General features: G+C 42.8%; 2 protein-coding genes across 2 annotated transcripts; one reads left to right on the top strand and one right to left on the bottom strand.

Annotated features, from left to right (window-relative positions):
- Positions 1–51: 51 nt before the first annotated feature.
- Positions 52–6,248, top strand: gpr12 (G protein-coupled receptor 12). Its single transcript, XM_059326899.1, has 2 exons — positions 52–178; positions 1,067–6,248. Exon 2 carries the CDS (start codon positions 1,079–1,081, stop codon positions 2,102–2,104), a length of 1,026 nt encoding a protein of 341 aa, XP_059182882.1. The 5' UTR covers positions 52–178; positions 1,067–1,078; the 3' UTR covers positions 2,105–6,248.
- Positions 6,249–6,606: 358 nt separating this feature from the next.
- On the bottom strand, positions 6,607–20,641 carry wasf3b (WASP family member 3b). The gene is made up of 9 exons (XM_059326898.1): positions 20,526–20,641; positions 15,922–16,078; positions 12,931–13,065; positions 12,631–12,784; positions 11,298–11,415; positions 10,432–10,613; positions 10,068–10,343; positions 9,013–9,323; positions 6,607–7,673 (listed from the first exon to the last, which is right to left on the bottom strand). The coding sequence occupies exons 2-9, from the start codon at positions 16,052–16,054 to the stop codon at positions 7,516–7,518; spliced, it is 1,467 nt and encodes a 488-aa protein (XP_059182881.1). The 5' UTR covers positions 16,055–16,078; positions 20,526–20,641; the 3' UTR covers positions 6,607–7,515.
- Between the last annotated feature and the right edge of the window lie 399 nt (positions 20,642–21,040).

Here is a 21,040-nt window from a genome sequence, read left to right as displayed (position 1 = left end):
TCCATCATCCCCGCTTTCAGGCAGAGAGGACCAGCATCCCCCTCCTCCTCCTCCTCTTCCTCCTCCTCCCCGGGCTGCGTGTCTGTCCGCCGGCGCTGCACCATCCTTATCAATAACATGGAAATACAAGGCTGTCGTTCTTCCATATAGACGGGAAGTCTCACCTCACAGAGTCAAGGTAGGCTGGGTTGCGGCGGAGTGGGAATTATTGAGCATCGCTGACATGCATGAAAAAAAAAATGCTGTTTTCCCCCATCTAGCATCCTTCTGCTGACGTGGAGCAGCTGCTGCGTTCCTCTGATGCAAGGTGCAGAGAGGGTAAAGCAGCACCATATGGCCACCAGTGTGAGATGCATGTATGGCGTTAGAGGCTGTTTCCATGACGGGTGCGGTGTCTCGTGCTGTGGAAAGCGGCACTCGGTGTCTGAATTATTACCGGTGCCGGTGGAGGGTTATTGATATCTCTTAGGGAAATGGCCTGAAATGTGCTGCAAAGCCTGCTTTGGTTTTCAATTATCCTCTTTCATTTCCCTTGTTCATATATTAATGAACAGAGCGTCTCACCTGTGGTGCACCCTATAGGCCTCTGTTATAATAGTTTAAAGTGTCTGTGTTTAATTCCCAGAGGGAAATACCTGACCTGTTAATTGTCTGGACCAGCTAGAATATGGATTTCTTTTGCTGTGGAGTGTTTTAATATTTAAAAAGGGAGATACTCAGAATGAAAGAGACTAGTTTTGGTGTAGCTCAAGGTGTTTGTTCCTAGTTATCTGGCATTATGTGCATTCACAGGTTGAGAAAAATTATCTTGGCTATGACAGTTTATGTTATGGAATGAGTAAGTGTTGTCTTTAAAACAACAAAAAGCTAGTGGCGTGCTGAGAGGCAAGGCCAGGGCAGGGGGGAACAGCCACCACTGATTTGCCTTCAGTGCATCAAATTTTAAAGCTAAAAGGTTGAATCAAAAACTTGCATAATAAACACACGACTTATTTATGATCCTCCTTGTCCCTGCTTGGCTTTTGTGTTCAACTCGTATATCATAACTGTGTTTTGTCAATTGCAGACGGGGGGCACAATGAGTGAAGAGCCACCGGTCACCCCCAGCTGGCTGACCCCTGACCCCACAGCATGGGCCAGCGGAGGCGGGGGACCGATGGACAACAGCACCGGCCTGGGGACGTTTCCAACGGACTCCCTCCAGCCCAGCCAGCTGCCCCTGCTGGTTAACCCCTGGGACATTGTGCTGTGCTCATCAGGGACTCTGATCGCCTGTGAGAACGCCCTGGTGGTGCTGGTGATCTGGCAGAACCCGGCGCTCAGAGCTCCCATGTTCCTGCTGATTGGCAGCCTGGCACTGGCCGACCTCCTGGCCGGCCTGGGCTTGGTGCTTCACTTCACCTGTGCCTACTTGCTCCACTCCGACTCGGCCCAGTTGCTGACTGTGGGCCTGGTGGTGGCCTCCTTCTCCGCCTCAGTCTTCAGCCTGCTGGCCATCACTATTGACCGCTACCTGTCGCTGTACTATGCCCTCACCTACAACTCGGAGCGGACAGCGGCCTTCACCTACACCATGCTGGTGCTGCTGTGGGGCCTTTCCCTGTGTCTGGGCCTGCTGCCAGTCACAGGGGTCAACTGCCTGGCAGAGGAGGCCACATGCAGCGTGGTGCGCCCACTCACAAAGAACAACATCGCTGTGCTGTCCGTCTCCTTCCTGCTGCTCTTCGGCCTCATGCTGCAACTCTACGTTCAGATCTGCAAGATAGTGATGCGCCACGCTCACCAGATCGCCCTCCAGCACCACTTCCTGGCTGCCACACCCCACTACGTCACAACACGGAAGGGCGTGTCCACGCTGGCCATCATTTTGGGTACATTTGCTGCCTGCTGGATGCCCTTCACTGTCTACTCTCTCATTGCTGACTACACCTACCCTCCACTCTACACCTACGCCACGCTGGTGCCTGCCACCTACAACTCTGTCATTAACCCGGTCATCTACGCCTTCAGGAACCAGGAGATCCAGAAGGCGCTGTGGCTGGTGTGCTGCGGCTGTGTGCCTGCAAGCGTGGCCCACCGTGCACGGACCCCTAGTGACGTCTGACCAAACAGACCCAGGTGGGAAGAGAGAGGCGCCCTGAGTCAGCTCTGCTCCTCACTGGATGTGTCTGGTGTGAAAGAGAGCAGCAGCAGTGGGGGAGGTCGGGGGAAGTGGCAGAGGGCTGTGGCTTCAGATCTGGCTGGAGAAGTTACTGGCAGAGGCAGTTTTCTTAGTTATCCACAGCCCACCTGGATGGATGGCGTCTTTTTCTTTGTTACACTCACCATAGTGCAAAGTGTCTCACTGTCTTCCCCAGTAAAGGCGGCCGCTGCATCCCGCCCCCTCCCGTTCAACCCGCGCCACGCCCTTCCTCTGCTCTGCAGAGAGCGCTGAGAGCATCACATGTCACAGGCAGCAGCTGTATATACAATGTGCATATAGTTAACAGCGCTGGAGCTTTGGTTGACACGTGCTTGTTTTTTTCTTCAAATAGGGAGGGATTATTAGTTTGCGCGCGTGCGTAAAAGCGCACGCCGGATTAACTAAGCAGTGTGTGCGGTGAGGAAGAGGAGAGGGGAGGGGAGGAGAGAGCGGCCGCGGCTGAATACGCAGGCATTTCCACATAAAGCCCGTCTGGAGCAGCATCCAGGCGCTCTGCTGCTGCACTCTGAACGTGCGTCGAAAGCTAAACAGCCGCGGAGAGCTAAAAATAGACCCGGCGCTCTCTGATCCGCGCCCTGCGTCCTCCACTGAAAGAAACCAAGCCGTTTCTTCTTCTCTTTCTCCTCATCGCCTCTCCAAATTTATCAGTCTTTTTTTCTCTCTGGATTGTGCGTGAATGTGGTTTTAGTTCATCTCGCGTCTGGGAGGCTCAAGACAAAGTCCCAGGAGACCCCACCATTAACCCCTCCTCCATTTTTTAAACCGAATATAAACCTATCGGATTATGTAACCACTTTACATCAATCCTTTCTCACCTTTTGAATGGAGATTAATTATGACTTTTTGAATGTCTGGAGATTGTTATATCATTTTAAATAATACTTTAAATTGAGGAAAACCTCACATATTTGAACAACATGAATTATAAGGTCATTTAAAAATATAAAATCCCAAAATTAATCCCCCAGGATATTAAATTCACATGCCTGTGATCAGATCAAAAGCCCATCTAGCAAAATGACATGTGATATTTGTGCTTAATCTGAATGTAATTCCATTTATTTGATATTTTTGGCTCCTAAAGAGTTTAACACCAACCACATATCTGATCTGCATGCTAGACTTTCAGTGTGATTTGCATGCAAAAAGCACAGGTGCCCTATTTCCCCGAGTTCAGTGCGGTAGGTCACATTAGCCACTGCAGGCCATGTGTCATGGTATCCTGATGTCATCATGACCCTAATAATTTTGTTTATGTACACAGTGTACCTCAAATGTATCACATTGAATGAGCTACAATCATCACTCGATGGTCACAAGAGTTGCACCCTTTTAGAAAAATGTGAAGTTTTTAAAATATTTTTGCTGTATAGTGTGGATACGTTTGAAGTTTAGAGGCTCTGCTTTGATTTAAGTGTGATTCAATGGAAGCCCAAATCACAACACCTACCAGCTGCTCTGAGTTAGTTAACCATTATTTATTGCTTAAAATGAGTTTGCAAACCTGACGAACGTACACGCGAATATCTCATTCCTTCATATCTTGTCAGCAATAACTAGCCTATGAATGGTAGTTATTATTTTTTTTTAGATGTGAAGCAATACTCAGACAGCAATAACATCCACGTCCCACCATGACTACTTCCTGCAGAGTGAAGTACCATAATAATGGCCGCTCAGGTGGGGATGTGTTGTAGTGAATGGGCTCATAAGTGACGCTTCAGTGATACATCTTTAAATGAGGTGGTATAGGATAATCACTCCTGGGCTGGAAAAAAAGTGCTCATTTGTCACGGTGACACCACTGCCTCATTCCTCCCAAAAATCGGGCTTTGATCATTTGTCACACCAGGATGATTTTTCGTTGTTGTTGTTGCCTCTGCCTTTTGTGAGCATAAGAACTGTCCTGGGTGTCGTAACCTCAAGTGTCAGTGTGTGATCTGGGACCGTGTTTTTAGTGCATACGGTATGAGTTGCATGGCCTCTGGGTGTGTGCATGTGTGTGTCCTTGTGTGTGTGGGTGTGTGTGTGTGTGTGTTTGTGAGTTTGTGATTCAGCAGCTCAGCAGACCATAATCTATCTCCTTGTGTTGTGAGGGGGTAAAACGGGTCTGAGGAATACTTGTTGACCCCCCCTGACCTTAGAGAATAATGCTGCCAGTCTTCCTGTCAATTCTGAGAGAAGTGGCCTCGTTTCGTGTTTGTAGAGCTTTTTTCAAGAGAGATTGATAGGACTAGGACGTGGACGCTCCAGCACTTCAAGCCAAAGTGAAAGGGACTCTGAATGAACTGGGATCCTAGTCCTGCTGTGTGTTGTCTGTCTCCTCTGTATCACTAATATTCCACTTTAAATCACTCTAGTCTGGTTGAGGCAGGCGTCCGCTAAGTGACCTCTGAATGATTCTATGAGCTAAAAATGGTCACTTCCAAATACAAAGATAATGCTGCTTCTTTCCTTCCTTGCTGCCCAACCCCCCTCCTCTCCTGACTGATAGAGGCATCTGAGGAGCTCCCAATCTTCATCTTCCTGGCAGATCAGGAACAAAGCGATTAAAAGAAAAAGAGAGGGGGGTTAAGTAAGGAAAGGACAGGAATAGCATTTCTGAGCATTGGAACGTGACCTTGTGCACAGTGTCAGACTGAATCCTGTTGTTATTCCATGAGCACCAACAGGTCAGGCTGGCACATCACAAACCATCACAAACTCTTATTCCTTTACCTTTGGAGAAAAGTCTATTTTGTTATATTCATTGAAAAGTTCTATTTTTTTCCACTTTAGTCTGGCCTGAATTCTTTCAGATTCTGATGTTGTATGATATAAACGGCGCTGTAAAGCCTTTTTTCTGAATGTAGTAATAATCAATTTGTTTAATGATAACCCCTCCTCTTGACTCATTTGTTTTTGTAAATACAGCATGCTGAAGAGGAGGGACTTTATACCACCGTGCATGGTGCTACCAAAGCCAGTCAAACTACGGGATGAGTTGGGTTGCACCATTTTTTTGAATGACATTTCTCCACTTTAAAGTAGATTTTTTTCTCTTAGGTTCCACTTTCTTGCTTCAATATGCACCAGTTTGTAAAGGCTGGTTAAAGGATTGGCTACACGGATGCAGGATGTTCGAAAGAGAGAAAAAAAAAGATGCTTTCTCTGATTGGTGAATGTTTTTTCTCTTGTGCAGCCGACAGTATTGTTGAGATTGAGCAGGTGTGAACAAGGGCTTTGTATCCAAGAATAGCAGAAGACTGTGATGTTGGATGCAATACTTCTCTGTATACACACACCTGTTAATCTATTGAATTGTGTCACAGTGTAATCGTACACAAAGTTGTGTACAAAGCAGCTCAACCTGGCTGCAGCCCTGTCTCCCAACAATTACGCCTCCATGCAACAAAAACTGCATTCTCAGTTACCTTTCAAAGGGCACTACTTTCTCTTTTGAACATTTGGTTAATCAATTAATCGTTCCAGTAATTTTTCCATGCAAAAATGGCAGAAAATGCAGTTTCCAGCCTCTCAAACATAGAAATTTCCTGCTTTTTCTGTTTTCTATTATAATAAATATAATATCTTGGGGTTTCTAAGTCACCCCAAAACTGAATTTTAATTTAAATTCTGAAAATTAGGATAGACATTTTTACTATTTTCTGACAACAATTAATCGAGAAAATAATCAACAGATGAATCAACAATGAAAACAATCCTTAGTTACAACCCTAGTTAGATTTAGGCAACAAAAATACTTATGTTATGTTAATAAAAGGGTTCAAATTAAATTTTATTGTAAATAAGTATACATTGACTTTTGGTTTCATACAGGACGATATGTCTTTTGTGATATGTTGAGAACAAACTCATTTTTAATGCACAGGAAAGTAATTTTTAGGAGACCAGGTAGAGCAACTGGGTTTTTTTGAGAAAATGTGTAGCCAATGACAGGCTGTTAGTTGAGCAAGAGGAGGTGTCTTTCTGACGCTTACTAATCTAGAGCTAAATATCAAAACACTCAAGGGCCTGTGAATGTGTGTGTGTGTTTTTTTGTTTGTTTTTTTGGGGGTGGGGGGGTGGGTTGGAGAAGGGAGGACGCCACAGTAACAGCATCTTGTGTAGACTTATGCGTAGTTTTCAATGTGAAATGCACTTTATTTTTTTGGGATGAAAATGGCACAACAAATTAAGTATCTGCAAAATGAAACATATAAACGATAATCAACATGCACTAACTTAACTGAGATATTGTAAAAACATTTCTGTGAACGTGGTGTCTATTTTTCCAAGGTGTTAGTTGTACTTTTTATTGCTTTGGTTAGTTCACTCAATTGAGAGATCTTGTTAATTTTGTATTAAAAACCAAACATGTGCTGTGCATAAAAACTCCTGCCTCCACTAATTTTTTCATCCTCGTCTCCCCCCCCCTTCACACGTCTGTTTCCCTGGCAACTTCCTCCTTAGCTGTACTGTTACCATGGAAACTGAAGTCTTAGCGCCAGGTATGTGTCATCTCTATGACGACTGTGGGACATTAAAGAGACATGGCAGCCCGGCCACTATCCTTCATTAATCATTTTATTTTTCTCTGGGTCAAAGGTTACAGAGCTCACACTAGCATATACATGACCCCCCCTCCCTCCCCCCTCCCGCACAGCAGTGATCGATTGCAGACGCAATTATCATGTTTATGATCAATAAGACTTATTACATACCACCCTCTCATCCATCTTTACCTCACACTCTCCCCATTCACTCCTCCTCCACAGCCTGTTCTCAATGGCTGCATTGCTCCTTCCAGTTACTGACATGTTAAAAACTTGCCTCATGATCTACAGCATATGCAAGTGTTTCAGTAAAAACATTAAAAAAGACATTGGTTAGCTCAAGAGGAAAGTTTCTACTTCATCTAACGCTCTCAAGCTTCGACTATACATGAAATAAGCACCTTCACAGGGTGTCTACAGTGTTATAACAGGTAGAGAAACAGCCACTGGGGTGTATTCACAATGCGTCAACATATATTTGTCACACTAAATGTTAAGAGTGGTAAGTATTACAGTATATTACGAGTGTCTTTACAGTATTTATGCATCTTGAATACACCCCCACATTTCCAGTTTTGGACCATTCAGCTTATATCAACCTACAGCATGTGATTATGTGTAGGTGTGTGTGTGTGTGTGTGTGTTTTCAGCAACAAAGTGTGTGACGACCCGTGAGTGTAGTACAGTGGGTATTCTTTCAAGTGAGTGTGAGATCGGCTGATTGTGTGTATCTTCAGTGGTTTTTCCAGATTATTATTTTTTGTATGTGTGTGTATGTTAATCCGACCAATCGTTCTCCTCCAATTCGGAGTCGTCCTCGGAGTCGGAGTACTCCACAGCGATGCGCCGCGACAGGATGGTGGCCACGTCGTTTCCAACTGGCTCCCTCTTTGCCTGCTGCTCCTGCTGCTCCTGCACCTTCTTCAACTGGATGCCTGCAGGAAAATATGGGATGGTCTTTTAATCAGTGTTTAGAATTCAGTGGAGGACCAAAAGTAGCATGTGCCTACCAAACACTAGAAGACTCTGAAAAGTCTTATAAGTTTGAGACGCTCTCATATCTAAAGACAATGTACGTTTTTATTCACAGACCTGTAACTACATTCCTTTTGAGATTATTCCACATCGTGTTTCTGGTGGAAAGTATTATGCCGAACTCCCTTTAAGAAATCTGTCGTTTTAACTTTTCCTTGCAAAAACAAACAACTTTAGAAACACAAGATAAAAGACATCGTATGTTCACGTTGTAGAAGCATGTTGCAACTTCAGCAAAACATTCATGAACTTGTTTTGGCACTGGAAATTTGTGACAGTAAAGTCACTTGACAAGTCGCTTGCTGTAAGGTGGGCATTCATTTTAGTGTTATTACTTTCATTACAGAATAATTTCTTGATCAAATCACCAAAATAAAAATCAGTTTTTGACAAATGCACTATATTCTCGCAGTTTTGTTTATAAATCATGTATGGTCTGGGTTACTGCAGATTTGTTATTTGTTTAAATACCTAAAAAAAGGTTTTGCAGTTTATTCCGTGGCGGCTTACATAAAAGTTTAAACTGGACTTGTTTAAAAGTCTGTCCATCCATGTTTGAAATACCACAGATAACAGGAGGAGTGCTATGATTTGGTCTTTGGTAGAACACTTTAGGACACGGTTTTAAATGTTTGCTTGAGTCACTTATTTATAGTGCTCAAGATCTAGGCCATTTCCTGTCATATCCAGACAAGTCCCAAAAAAATGTAGGTCGCAAACATTTACTTATAACTTTCTCACTCACTTTCTCCCAACATTAGTGTGTTCATAAGGGATGTACATTTTTTTGCTTAAGATTTAACAAAGACGTAATCTCAAGCAATAAATCCATGTTCAGAAAAATGTCAATTTATCTTTTTAATTTCAACACAGTGCCTAATGGAAGTATTGAGCTCCTTGTAAGTTAATTGTTCATATAGATTACTTTTTACAGATCTGTTTTCACTTTGGACAAAATGTTGAAAAACTATAAAACATTAACATTTCCAAAGTGACGAATACTTTTTTATAGACACGGTTTGTGTTAGTGCTATTGCATTTTTATTATAGGTTGGAACAAATGTATATTGTTCTCAAGAAGATCCACATAAATTATAAAAATGACACATCTTTATGGGCACACACACACTCATACTCACTGTGTGGACCATAGGCCAAGTCTGGAGGTACGGGGGAAATAGGGATCTGTGTGTGTACACACACATACACACACACACACACACAAACTGAAGCTCTTACCCATGCGTATAGCAGCCAGCAGATCACTGCGGGCGTCGTTGACCGCTGATGTCTCAGCAGGAGCAGAGGAGGACATCTTGCGGGCTGTGAAGTGGGAGGCACCGGCTGATAGTGGAGGAGGTGGAGGACCAGGCGGAGGTGGGGCTGCCTGGGCTCCACATATAGGCGGTGGAGGCGGAGCGAAGCCAGCTCCGGCCATTGGCCCAAGAGGCATTGGACCTCCAGGAGGTGAGGCAAAGGCAGTTTGGGCAGAAGGGATGAGAGGGGCTGGAGGGGGAGGAGGAGGACCAGTGTTGGCATAGCCATCCATACTGTGGGAGAGAGAAAATGGCAGTAGAGAGTTAATTAAATGACGGCAGTCTGCTCTTTGGTACGGTCCAGTCAACAGGGATGAAGAGAGATTGAGGGGAATTTTATTTATTTTAGCTTTTAGCTCAGATTTTTCATTTTTTTTTTATATTATTTTGATTTCACTTTATTTTTATATTTAAACCCTTTACTTAATGTTATTATTTTTTAATTGTACCTATTATATTATTGTGGTGTGTTGTGTTATGTTTTTGTTTTTTTGTTTTTTTTAAACGTATTTTACACTTTTTTTGCATCAGTAATTAATTAAGGGTTGGACAGGAGGCGACCAGGGGGAAAAATGCCAAAATATGGAGACAATAATTTAAATTTGTTGTAAAATTGTTTCTGTATTCTTGTCTATACTTAATGTTCCTTTCAATAAAATATAATTGAAAGTGAAGCATAAGGACATTAACCCACTAGGGGGCAGCATTAGCTCAAAGTTCATACACAAAATAATTGTGGGCATATATAAAGACACTCAACAATGAGCGAGAGCAGCAGCCAGGGACATGTAGAATATATGATTTGATTTAGGAAAAACGATAATGGCCATTGTTCACCCTCCTATAAGTATTTAAATTGAATTAAAAAACACCTTGATTATAAATATGAATACGATATGGGTGAGAGTTTGTAAAAAGCTTGAAATACAACATTAAGAGCCTGTTAAAAAACTTTGTCCCATTGACTTGTATGTTTACCTGTAGTCCATTGGTGGAAGGGACATGGAGCCACCGTTCATGGCCTCAGTGGGTGGAGGCGGCAGCGGGACTTGGTGGTGGTGAGAGCGGCCCAGTGTCCCGCCCTGATAGGCCATCATGGTCCTGCCTCGAGCATCATGTTCACTTCCTCCTCGAGGAACGTGCCCCGCAGCCATCTGGGCAGCCAGGACACTTGGCGGCGGGCCGGAGTAGGTGTGGGCGTGGCCAGCGTGGTTCATGGCGTTGGGGTAGTGGTGCTGATCAGGGCCGTGACCCCTGATAGAGACCGGGAAGGAGGAGTAGGTGAGGATGGAACCTGCACATTTCTTTAATTGGTGAGTTTGGCTACAGTAAAGTGACCTGCCTGTTCTCTGGAGACATGGAGCCCTCAGAGGACGCCCCTCTGTCTCGGTGTATGGTGTGCCGATGGTCCGGCCTCAGCTCTTTATCCAGAGCCATCATGTTCCACTCCTGCCGACGGTTCCTCGCCTTTCTGACCTTCTTCACTTCCCTCTGTAATGTTCCATCTACACAACGCCTCTGCTCCTAAGAGAAAACAGAGGGAAGGAAAGCATTTAGCTATTTTGTTTTGTGAAAATCAAACTATGAATGGAAACTTGGAGGGCCAGTTTGTGGTCCTTCATTATGTGTTCTTCTGTGGACAATAACAACGTTAGTTCCACTAAGAAGCAACATTTTAAAATGTTGAAAACTAACCAAATAAGAACATGTGGTTACTGACTCTAACTTTAGGGGATAGGAATAATTTCCATTGTATTACATAATCTTATTTTTTGTAAATTACTTTTTTAATATTTTAATTTCTAAATCTAAAATAGTTCGCAGAGTGTGAGTGTGTGTTTTTATGTGTTTGCGCTCTGAAATGCACCTTAATTTAGCCATTTTCTCTTTATTTGCCTTTGATATTATGTTTAGGTCTAGTGTTACTTGCAGCTAATTGAATTTAGGGCAATTGCTTTGTGTATTATTTGTGTTTTCTGCTTAGGTACTGCAAATATTTTTAATACATGTCTGAAATATTTCTAATACATTTCTATTGTGTTGTTCTTCCACATAACGAAGACTAAGAAAATAAGGTAGGTCAAATTATTCCAAGTTACATACATACATCCTCTATATTGTAAGGGGTCCTCGGTTGAAAAAACAATTGTGACACTGTCTATTAAAACAATATCATGATATGTGGGCTCCTATTGGACAGAATTGTACCTTCTGCTTCCTCTTTTCTTTCCTCTTATCCTCCGTGTCCTGCAGCATCTTTTCCTTCCACAGGTCGAAGAAGTAGGAGGGATCGGTGTAGAACTTAAGTGCTTCCTTGTGGTCATCCCTACAGAAACACACACAGAAAAGGTTAAAAAGGTGCACAAATGTCTTTATACAGAAACATGTATTAAGTAGAGTCATTGCATTGTCTTTATTTAGGTAGAGCGACAAGATGGACAACTTTTTTTTGGCTCTGTTTATCTCTGTGGGAAGACTAAGTTGGCTATAAAACATGTGAAGCTATGAATATTCCAAAAGTGGAAAAGGCTGATGGAAGATCATGGGTGGGGTTATGTGTGGGGATCTCGCCTAACTGGAAATAACAGGATGAAAGAGTGAACAGGCAGAGAGACGGAAAGACTGGAGATAGAGAGAGAAAAGTGTGCTATGTAGTCAGGGTTAGGAGTTGGATTCCCACTGGAGCTCGCTATGCTAAATATGTAATGCACCCAAAGTACTGGAAAGCAGCCACCAAGAAGCAGCAGGAAATAGTTCAAAATCTGCTGTTTCACTGTGAATGTGGGTCAGAAACAAAGAGCCAAAATCAAATCAGGAACATGGTTGACTTTAAGTGTTGGTGTCAAAGTTATAAAGTAGAACACATGGTTTAAAAGTGGAAATTTGAGCTATTTAATGGTACTAAGTGAAGGAATGACCAAGACCCACCACAACATAAGAGTCTTTTGGAAGACTTACCTTTTTTTATTATTATTATTATGTAGCTTGCTCACTAATGTTAAGGCTAGTAAAATACAATCTGAGTGCATATGTTAGTTAGGCTAGTTTACCAAATTACTTTACCATCAAAGGTGTCCATGATACTAATGTATTTTAAAAATATATGATGTAAAGGTACAAAGCAAAGATGTAAAACTGATGATTGCTTTCTACAAGCCAGGAGCAATGCAAGCCAGCTAATTGTACCCTAAGCTAAGCTAAGGATAACCAGCTTGCTATAACTTAGCAGTGCAGCATTGATTGCTTCGTAACATTAACTGATTAAGTAATTTGTGGTCAGACAAATGCATATCATGTTACAGTGCCTGATCCATTGTTTGCTTTGTCTTTAACATTATAAAACTGCACAAACACATGCTTTGATTGTTCATACTGTTGGGACAAATGGTTGTGATTTGATTTTACTGTAAAGTGATTTTGTCCATGTTTGAAGACCGCACCGAAAAACCAAAAGAAGCTCAAAAAAAGCGACTTATTCTACATCCATCTGTGCAAACACAGCTGTGATTATTCTGCAGGAGCATAAGAGAGAGTGTTTGACCTGTAAGATGAGAGGATGCTGAGTGGCGGAGGCTTGTCACTCAGATTGTACATCTCTTTGACAGGATTGGGCACGCTGCTCTTGGACACCACCTGCTGGTCCTGAATGGTGGAGCTCTTGAAGGCTTTCCTCATGTTGATGTCTTGTAGAGAAACTGAGAACAAAAAGAGAGGTCAAACGGCCGGCCGGATGTAGGTAGAAAACACAGAAAACACGAGGCACTGAGACACTTAGACACTTAGACGATGAGTAATGTCTTCCTGTGCTTGTCGCCCGTCAGACCGCTACCCTCTGACCCACCTTCCTCCACAGTGGAGTCCAGCTGTGTGACCTTGACGGCCAGCCGGTCAATGCGGTCCTGGAGAGAGTTGGCACGCAGATAGAAGGTGTTGGCCTCGTTAAACAGCTCGCCAAATATATCCTCGGCATGTTTACCTGGAAAGGAACAGCAGAAAGACGGGAAATTTGAGATAAAGAAGGAGACTTGTAATCATTATCTGGAGCCAAGCAAATCCCCACAGAGACTGAAGTCTAATCGATACAACGGTAATGTGACACAATGTGAAGCCGGAGACTTGAGTTGTCTGTGCAGGAAATGGCATCTCATACGGCTCCAAACTGCAACATCATTAATAAATGAATCTGCAGTGAAATCCTAATACATTTGTTTATTGAACGTATTCATTGCTGCTGTGTTACTGGGAGACTCATCACCTCAGGGTCGCCACTTCAAAGCCTGAAAACATCTGGACAAATGTCAGCAGGGAAAGAGAATAATACTGTTTCCTCTACAGCTGCTGTTGATGTGTATAAAGACGCCTCATACTCCCATTATTCCAGTATAGGCGTTAAGTCACTAAAAGTAGATTATGGGTACATTTCACACTCCTAAACACTTTTACACTTAAAAAATGGGTAGTTTAACCACATTCATATCCATTAAACTACCCTCCAGATGTTCACATATACAGACTCAAAGACATGAAAAGCAACAGTCAAGGTCCAACATGTGTGCTCAAATCAGCGCTGATTCTGGTCCCAGTGTTGTTCAATTAAAATAAGCACTATTGCTGTTTTTATAATAAATGTTATGAATCTTCGCCTCGTTGGAGATTCACAGTTTGTAAAGCAGAGTTAAGATAAGTTAACATCTTTGACATTTGATTGGAAAACAACAACTTTTGTTGCTTTGGTTTTACTCCCAATTCACACTTATGTTCATCTTCACCTTGTGTTTTGGGGACTATCAACTACTACTACTACTATTATTAATATGCAATCTAATGTAATTGAGTAAATGTTCTTTTCTTGTCATAATATTCAGTTCAGAGTATTAAAGACCACACATCTTGGCATGGACAGCATATACTATGATGGGATGGATTCAAATGTCGCAGATTTGTCAGCTAAACATTCATCAAGTGAACTCTTCTTCAGCATTATCGTGCAAAAATAAGTTTTAAGATGAGTAATGCTGTTTACGGCACATTTCTACCCTGCCTATGTTATGCAACTTGAAATTAATAACATCAGACAAATTGTTCTCTCTTTATACGTGGCAGGAGTGAGAATGAGTCATCCTCAACATTTGTTGTGTTGCATTTTCAGGAAGATGAAGAAAGTTGGAGAACAATTAGATACAAAATAGGATGTAGGCTCAACAGAATATTCTTTGTCTTGGCACTCTGATTACAACAAAAGCTGGAATATTGTCTTAAATGTAAATTAATCAGAATGTGATCATGTGCTTATCACTATGTGACATGCAGAAAATATAACGCTGCTGCTAATGCATTCTATTGTTATGTATGTTTTACACAGTGTTGTATCATGTTTTTCCTGAATGATTTACAGGCATTCTATGATCAAATTGTGGGAAAAATAGTATATATATCTGCCATAACTTTGAAAGAACTCTCCATGGTTGCACTTTGAATTGCTGAATTTAAAATGTATGGCATGCTCCTTCTCTGGAATGGGTTTTAGTGGTGCCAGTGGTAGTAGTAAAACAAATTAAAAGTAAGTGAAATGAAAGAAGTGTGAAATGAGGGCTGGCCCAGAGTTTAAAGGATCTTAGCCCAGGGCTAATGAGTATAAAAGGCTTTTCATTAAAAGATTGGTTAGCTTGGCAGTATACTGAATTAGAAGGACTGTAAAAAAAATCCCACACCTGGATGTCAACAGGTTAAATGTAGCCAGAGTAGTTCAATACAATATGTTAAATTAGTGAACACTGTGTGTAAAAAGGTGGTATGGCAAACACACACAAAACACACGCTAAGGGCTATTTCTGTCCCTCCTGCTGACAGGATGGGCTGCAGGAAAAATATTTGGAGGAAGGAAGAACCACAGATCCGGCATGCTGAGCCTGCTCAACTCTGACCTCCTCGGAGGACTCTTATGGTCCACTTGCACACATAAGACATGCACAGTGTGTGTAGCCTGTAGACAAACCCTTCCAGGCGTGCGTGGGCATTTATATATAGCCCCCACAGCTGCTGTTGAAAGGCCCACTCCCATTGCAGGAACTTGACACAATAAGAGACAGACAGAGAATGGATATGAAATGCAGACAGTCAACAGCACAAAAGTTGGATTGAGAGAGGGAAAATGAGTGCAACTGAGGATGAATGGGAAAAGGGTGACTGTCAAGTGACAGCGCATCACACAGTGTTGACGGGTTATGGACCAAGGGCGTGGGAATGGAGGATGGATGGGGAGAGAGTTGCCGCTGGTGCTGTAATAACTCTGCCTAATGCATTTACAGTCAGCATAACAATCAATATGAAACAATCCTGCACACAAATACAGCTAACACACACCCATCCAGACAGACATACAGAAGCACATTGAAATAGACACACACACACACACTCACACACACACACTCCCATGCACACAGCTGTCCGGATAAGTTCACTTTTGCAGAGCTATCTTAAAGGATTACATTTCAACCCTCCATGCTCGACTGTGAGGTCGCTGTAAGTCTGCTGCTAGCCCAGTGACCCCAGGGCCCGTAACCATGACAACACCCAAATCAATCACTGCTTCAGGATTACTGATGAAAGCATGTGATCTTGTCCCGCTACAATGAGGCTACACACAGTATAGACAGTCGTCACACTCAGGTTAGCGGGGTCACGGCCTGAGGATGCTGTAGGCTAGTTTCAATCTGTTTCTGATGTTAAACAAAACCTTCGTTTGAGGCTTTTAGCAGGCGTTTTTTTTTAGCTGTAGCAAAGGCTACAGTGCATGTGTATTTGTCTATGTGAGTGTAAGTGTGTGTCTTACTCAGGCTGCTGAGCTGACGGATGATGGCAGACAGCGTGTTGTTCATCACACACTCCAGCTCGCTGCCGATGCCCTCGGGGAGCTCCCCTCGGCAGAGGTGACGGGGCTCGATGTTCCTCTTCACCAGCGGCATGGCGAAGCCTCACACCGTCACAACCTGCAGGGGGACACACACACATACACACACGCACACACACACACACACACACACACACACAGGATGAATGGAGAAACCAGCATGCAGATGCCGGCCAAATCATGTTCATGAGCAGGACTGCCATCCCCCACTGGGTGTGGACGCACACTGCTGTACACATCTGCTGTAGAGCTGAGCTGAGTGATACTGATTTATGTCAGTTTCACTCAGCTCTAGTTCACACAAAAGTGAAAGACAGCAACCATGAAGTCAAATGTAATAACCCTGCAATATTGCTTCCTTGTTTGAAGAAATTTATTTCATTTTTGTAGGTCTAATTTGCCGTTTATGTTGTTGTTGTTTATATGAGGCTTTTCTAGTTTTCTAGTTTTCTGTTCTTCCTGCCTTTCTAGGGTGGACAGAAAACTCTATACTATGTTGTATATGAACAAAGAAAACATGGGGTGAGCCGGGGGACAGAGAACTGACAGTGAAGACCACCAGTGTCCAAAAACCAGAAGACTTGTGGCAACCAGCAGAGAGATTAAAGCATTAGGGATAGGAAGATACAGCATGCCAGCTAATCCCAGGCCGGCTTGTCAGTGGCCCAGCTGGAATCCTGACACAAACAGAGATTCATGGATATGGTCAGATAAACACCAAAAAGGCAGAAAACCAGAGAGTACTAAAAAGTTCACTACTTTTTTCCAGAAAACGTACGGTGTTAGACACATTTGCCCCAAATAGCAACTCTGACTGTCTTCATTAAAAACCCTCATTGGATCTTTGACAAGACAATCTACACTCTGTAGTTCAAAGGACTACAAACAATAACTTGAATCAGAAGAAATCCCGGGGTGCATGAGAGCGGCCATCTTATCAGAGCTTCTTCCTGCATCCTGTTTTTGCCTTCTCAGCCTGGGCCCTGTTTCCTGTTCCTCCCTGTGTCACATCTCGACTTCCTGTCCAAACACTTGGCCAGAACAATACAGCTAAGGCTCAAGAAACAACAGAGAGGACAGACAGTGAGGCAGATGGCAACATACTCGCACAATTTTTAGATTCACTGATCAAATGATTCGCTCCTAATTACTGTTCCAGACTTTTTCCTGTGCCGCCAAAGAAAAAATCACTTCAGTGGAAAACAGGTTGGGGAGACGCAGGAGCTCTGGCGGTGTGACAGAAGGCTAATAATAGCTGACAGGTACTAGAAATACAACTTTGTTGGACCCTGCAGAAATTCATTTATGATCACAAGACATTAGATTTGATGGGAAGTAACTTTTAAAATCCTTCTTAACCAATCACAACAATAAACTATGGGCCTTCAAAGTGGCTTAAAATATTTATCTTTCATTCTTTGTGAATCTTTATCTCACAAGAGGTTACATCATCGATACAATAAGTCAGCAACAAAGCAAGGAGCAGTGCTGTGCTATCAGTGTCTCAGCAGGAAACTACTGTAATTACAGATCGTGTCATTTCAGCTGTCCATGACAGAAAAGAGACACTTCTGTTCACTGAGGCCAATTCCCACCAGCCGAGTCCTCATCTGGCCCCGTTTTCTCAGCTAGCGACCCCCTGCAATCCCCAACACGCTCACGCCAATAAGGGAAAACAAAGGGTAAAATTACACCATCATGCACTGCCACAAAGGATACTGAAAACAGTCAATAGGGTCTGAGCTCCTTGGATTTAGCACTCTGCATAAACATTTAGGAAACACTGCGCGTCTTGTAGCATAGGAGGGAGGTGATGCAAATGAGAAGATTGCATGTTTTTGCTTTTACTGTCTGGCTGGCATAACAATCACATCAACGAGGCGAAATAATGAGCGACTGGGGGGCGAGCAGGAGGAAGAGGGAGGAGGGACAGGCCTCGTCTGCCTGTGAGAAATGAGGGTAAAGTGGAGGCAAAAGAGGGGTGCATAAGAGAGAGACACCACGTGGGATAAGAGTGTGTGACAGGAAAGAGACAGTGTGGGAGACAGAGAGAAAGGGGGCAACATTAAGAGTGTGTGTGTTTATGTGTTTGTGTGTGTGTGTGTGTGTGTGTGTGTGTGTGTGTGAGGGAGAAAGGGTGTATCGGGTGGGGGGAAGGGTACAAACAGGGACCTCGGGGAAGCCACTGAAAGGTTCCCGGGACAATAGAGCTCCGTTCACAAGGCAACAGCACTAGCTCTCCCATGCATCCTCCCCCTCCTCCCTCTCCTCCTCCTCCTCCTCTTCGACCTTCTTTAAGGCCCCCTGTACTCTTCCAATGAAAGCATAGCGAGCTAGCGCTCCTCCACTCACTCAGGGAGAAAGACAGGAGCAGGAAAGCGAGAGTAAAGCCTGAACATAAGCCAGAGACACCAGAGAGGAATGTATTAGCTTGAACATAGGTTCTCACTCTCATGTTTAGTGGTTCCAACTTGTCCCTTTTGTCACGTGTTTGGATGCTTAATTTATTACAACCCAACATGCATACTAAGGCATTTAGGCACGCAAACATGTACAAACACACACAAACACACCAGGTAGCCTCTAAAATGTCCCATTAGCAGCATGTTTACAGTCACATCCGCTGCAAAAACATCTTTGATCCTCAGAGGGGTGACTTTCAGGCTGCATTTAGGGTAAGATACACTTTCCCTGCGACTCCAGCAAGATGCTCACATCTCTACACAGAAGATAGAAGAGGCATTTACTACAGATGTGAGAACTCCATTAAGAACTGAAAGGGAAGTCATTACCAATTTATGAGCCGAGTGCAGCTTCTTGTGTGTTTTGCTTGCTCTGATGTTATGAATAATGCAGCCTGGATTACGTCAGGTCACACTGCCCTAAATATGACATAAAAAAATTCTGCTGTGACACTGCGCCTGTCCAGGAACGTTTTCTTGTCCCATTATTACTCCAGGGCACCCGTGGTGAAATATTCAAGCACTCTAGGTAAAAGTATCTGCTAAATAGTGAGCCACTATACTAGGCCACAGACCTTTCTCATAACTTTAACCTTCTGTTTTGCAGCCAAAGAGACGGGATATCTTTAAGGGCCGGGTAATAAGTAAAAATTATTGAATCTTATGTTAATCGTAAAGTGATGATACAATTGTATGACTATCTAAATGTATGTCCACATAATGATTCAGGGCAAACTGAAACAAAAATCAGGATTTTGTAAATGAGAATAGTTTGGTTGGTTGTTTTGAACATCTATTTAATTTTTTAGTTTGTGATTTTGCATACTTTTGCCATACTGTGATTTACTGCCAATTGATACCAGAATATATTCAGTGTCTTCAACCATTCCTAACATCTGTTGAGTAAATCTGCAGGATTAAGCTTATTCAAATGCCTGACTTTTTAATGCAAACATGACCCCAAGTTGTCATAATCCTAATGGTGATACAATGGGCTTAACAGCTGATTAATTTTGTAGTTGATCAATTAAATGATTAAAAATGTAATAATCAATCAAGTATTTGAAACATGAAATGTGGTTGTCTGCTGCAAAAATTGTTTCTCCATATGACAAAATGAATATTTTAAGTTATTTTAGCCGTTGCTCTGATTAAGTAAGTAATATTAAGTAGGCCTATATGCATTTCTCATCTTGAGTTCTATGCTTTGCATTTGTTTTGTGTTCATTTTTAATTTTATATATGAGATTAGTTAATAATCGATGAATCGATAATGTGGTCGATTTATGATTGACAGTAAATATTTGCAGCTTGATATGGGTGATTTAAGAGCTATGAATATAAGGTAAGCTGTCATTATGATGTCAGCATTTATAACGAAGTTGTCATCATTTATATTTCATTAATCATCACTTTTTGTGGATTTCAGGTTGCCTAAATCTAAATGCTATCACATGAATGCCATGCTCAAGTTGTTTCAATGCACTATTTTGATGTTTCATGCCTTAAAATCATACACACACACTCCCATTTTATCATCCCCACAGGCTGATAAACGCACGGACACGCACATTCACAAACACATTCACACACACACACACACACACATGCACACACAGGCGTGAACTAATGGCAACCGCGATCAATCACTGTTCGGCACCGCCGCTTCCCGTTACTGATGGACTGACCTACATCTGTTCATCCACCTCGGTTCCCATGAATTTCTGCCAGTTTTAATCTCAAATTTAACCAGCCGTTTTCTGTCTAGGTCCCTGATAAACTGATTAACACGCCGCTGTACAACCAATATCAATTATCTGGCCAAAAAAAGCTGCACAAAACTTAAAATAGTGCATGTGTAAGGCAGGATTCGGCCACAGAGAGTCCGTTCATTATCCTTAACTGGGGGTCCGCACCGACTGACCACTTGGTTAGCTTATGTCCAGTGGTCGAGTTCATAGTTTGGTTAAATGAGACTACAGTTAACAGAAATCACCAGACACATTTTACTATTAGGATAAAAGCTGTCATTAGCCGTTGTAAAAAGTACCATAAGACCCTCACCAGCACTTGAAATATTAGAAGAAATCAGCCCGTCCGCATGTCCCGTTAGATACTCCTATTAGCTCTTCCATCCTGTGTCCCCCAGCCCGTCTGGCCACTCCGGGGAACAATCCTTTGAGGACAGGGACACGCCCATCACCCACATGCACCAATCAAATCGCCGAACAGGGGATTTAACACATGACGGGCGTTCCTATCAACCAATAGTCTCTCTCGAAGGAAATGAGTGACAGGGAGACTCCCCAGCTCGAGACCGGTGTTGCGAATGGAGGAGGCGGGGCTACGGTTGGGCGTTGCTGAACAGCTTTACGTTTTTTTTTTTCTTTTTACGCAACTGGGTCCCATTCCTTGTCAAAATTATTAGGGCTTTAAATTCATCTTGGGGCCTGTGGGGTTTTTATAGACATGAAGACCTATTTAGATAACGAGTAATTGCAGAAAACTGTGAGCTAGAGAGGGTTTTTTTTGGAGCTTCAGGCGGTGATGCTGAGAATGAGCTGGGATAGTATTGTATA

This window comes from Centropristis striata, chromosome 23 (genome assembly GCF_030273125.1).
Source record: "Centropristis striata isolate RG_2023a ecotype Rhode Island chromosome 23, C.striata_1.0, whole genome shotgun sequence".
Lineage (NCBI taxonomy): Eukaryota > Metazoa > Chordata > Actinopteri > Perciformes > Serranidae > Centropristis > Centropristis striata.
The sequence above is the reverse complement of the archived record's forward strand: the minus strand, read 5'-3'. Positions and strand labels throughout refer to the sequence as shown.

What these genes read in the sequence shown, in the direction of transcription:
- wasf3b (XM_059326898.1), bottom strand. Translation starts at nt 16,054, where the DNA reads ATGCCGCTGGTGAAGAGGAACATCGAGCCCCGTCACCTCTGCCGAGGG. An exon ending in AGCATCCTCTCATCTTACAG is followed by an intron (nt 11,416 to 12,630) that starts GTCAAACACTCT and finishes GTGTTTCTGTAG; the next exon opens with GGATGACCACAAGGAAGCAC. An exon ending in CTTCCACCAATGGACTACAG is followed by an intron (nt 9,324 to 10,067) that starts GTAAACATACAA and finishes TCTCTCCCACAG; the next exon opens with TATGGATGGCTATGCCAACA.
- gpr12 (XM_059326899.1), top strand. Translation starts at nt 1,079, where the DNA reads ATGAGTGAAGAGCCACCGGTCACCCCCAGCTGGCTGACCCCTGACCCC.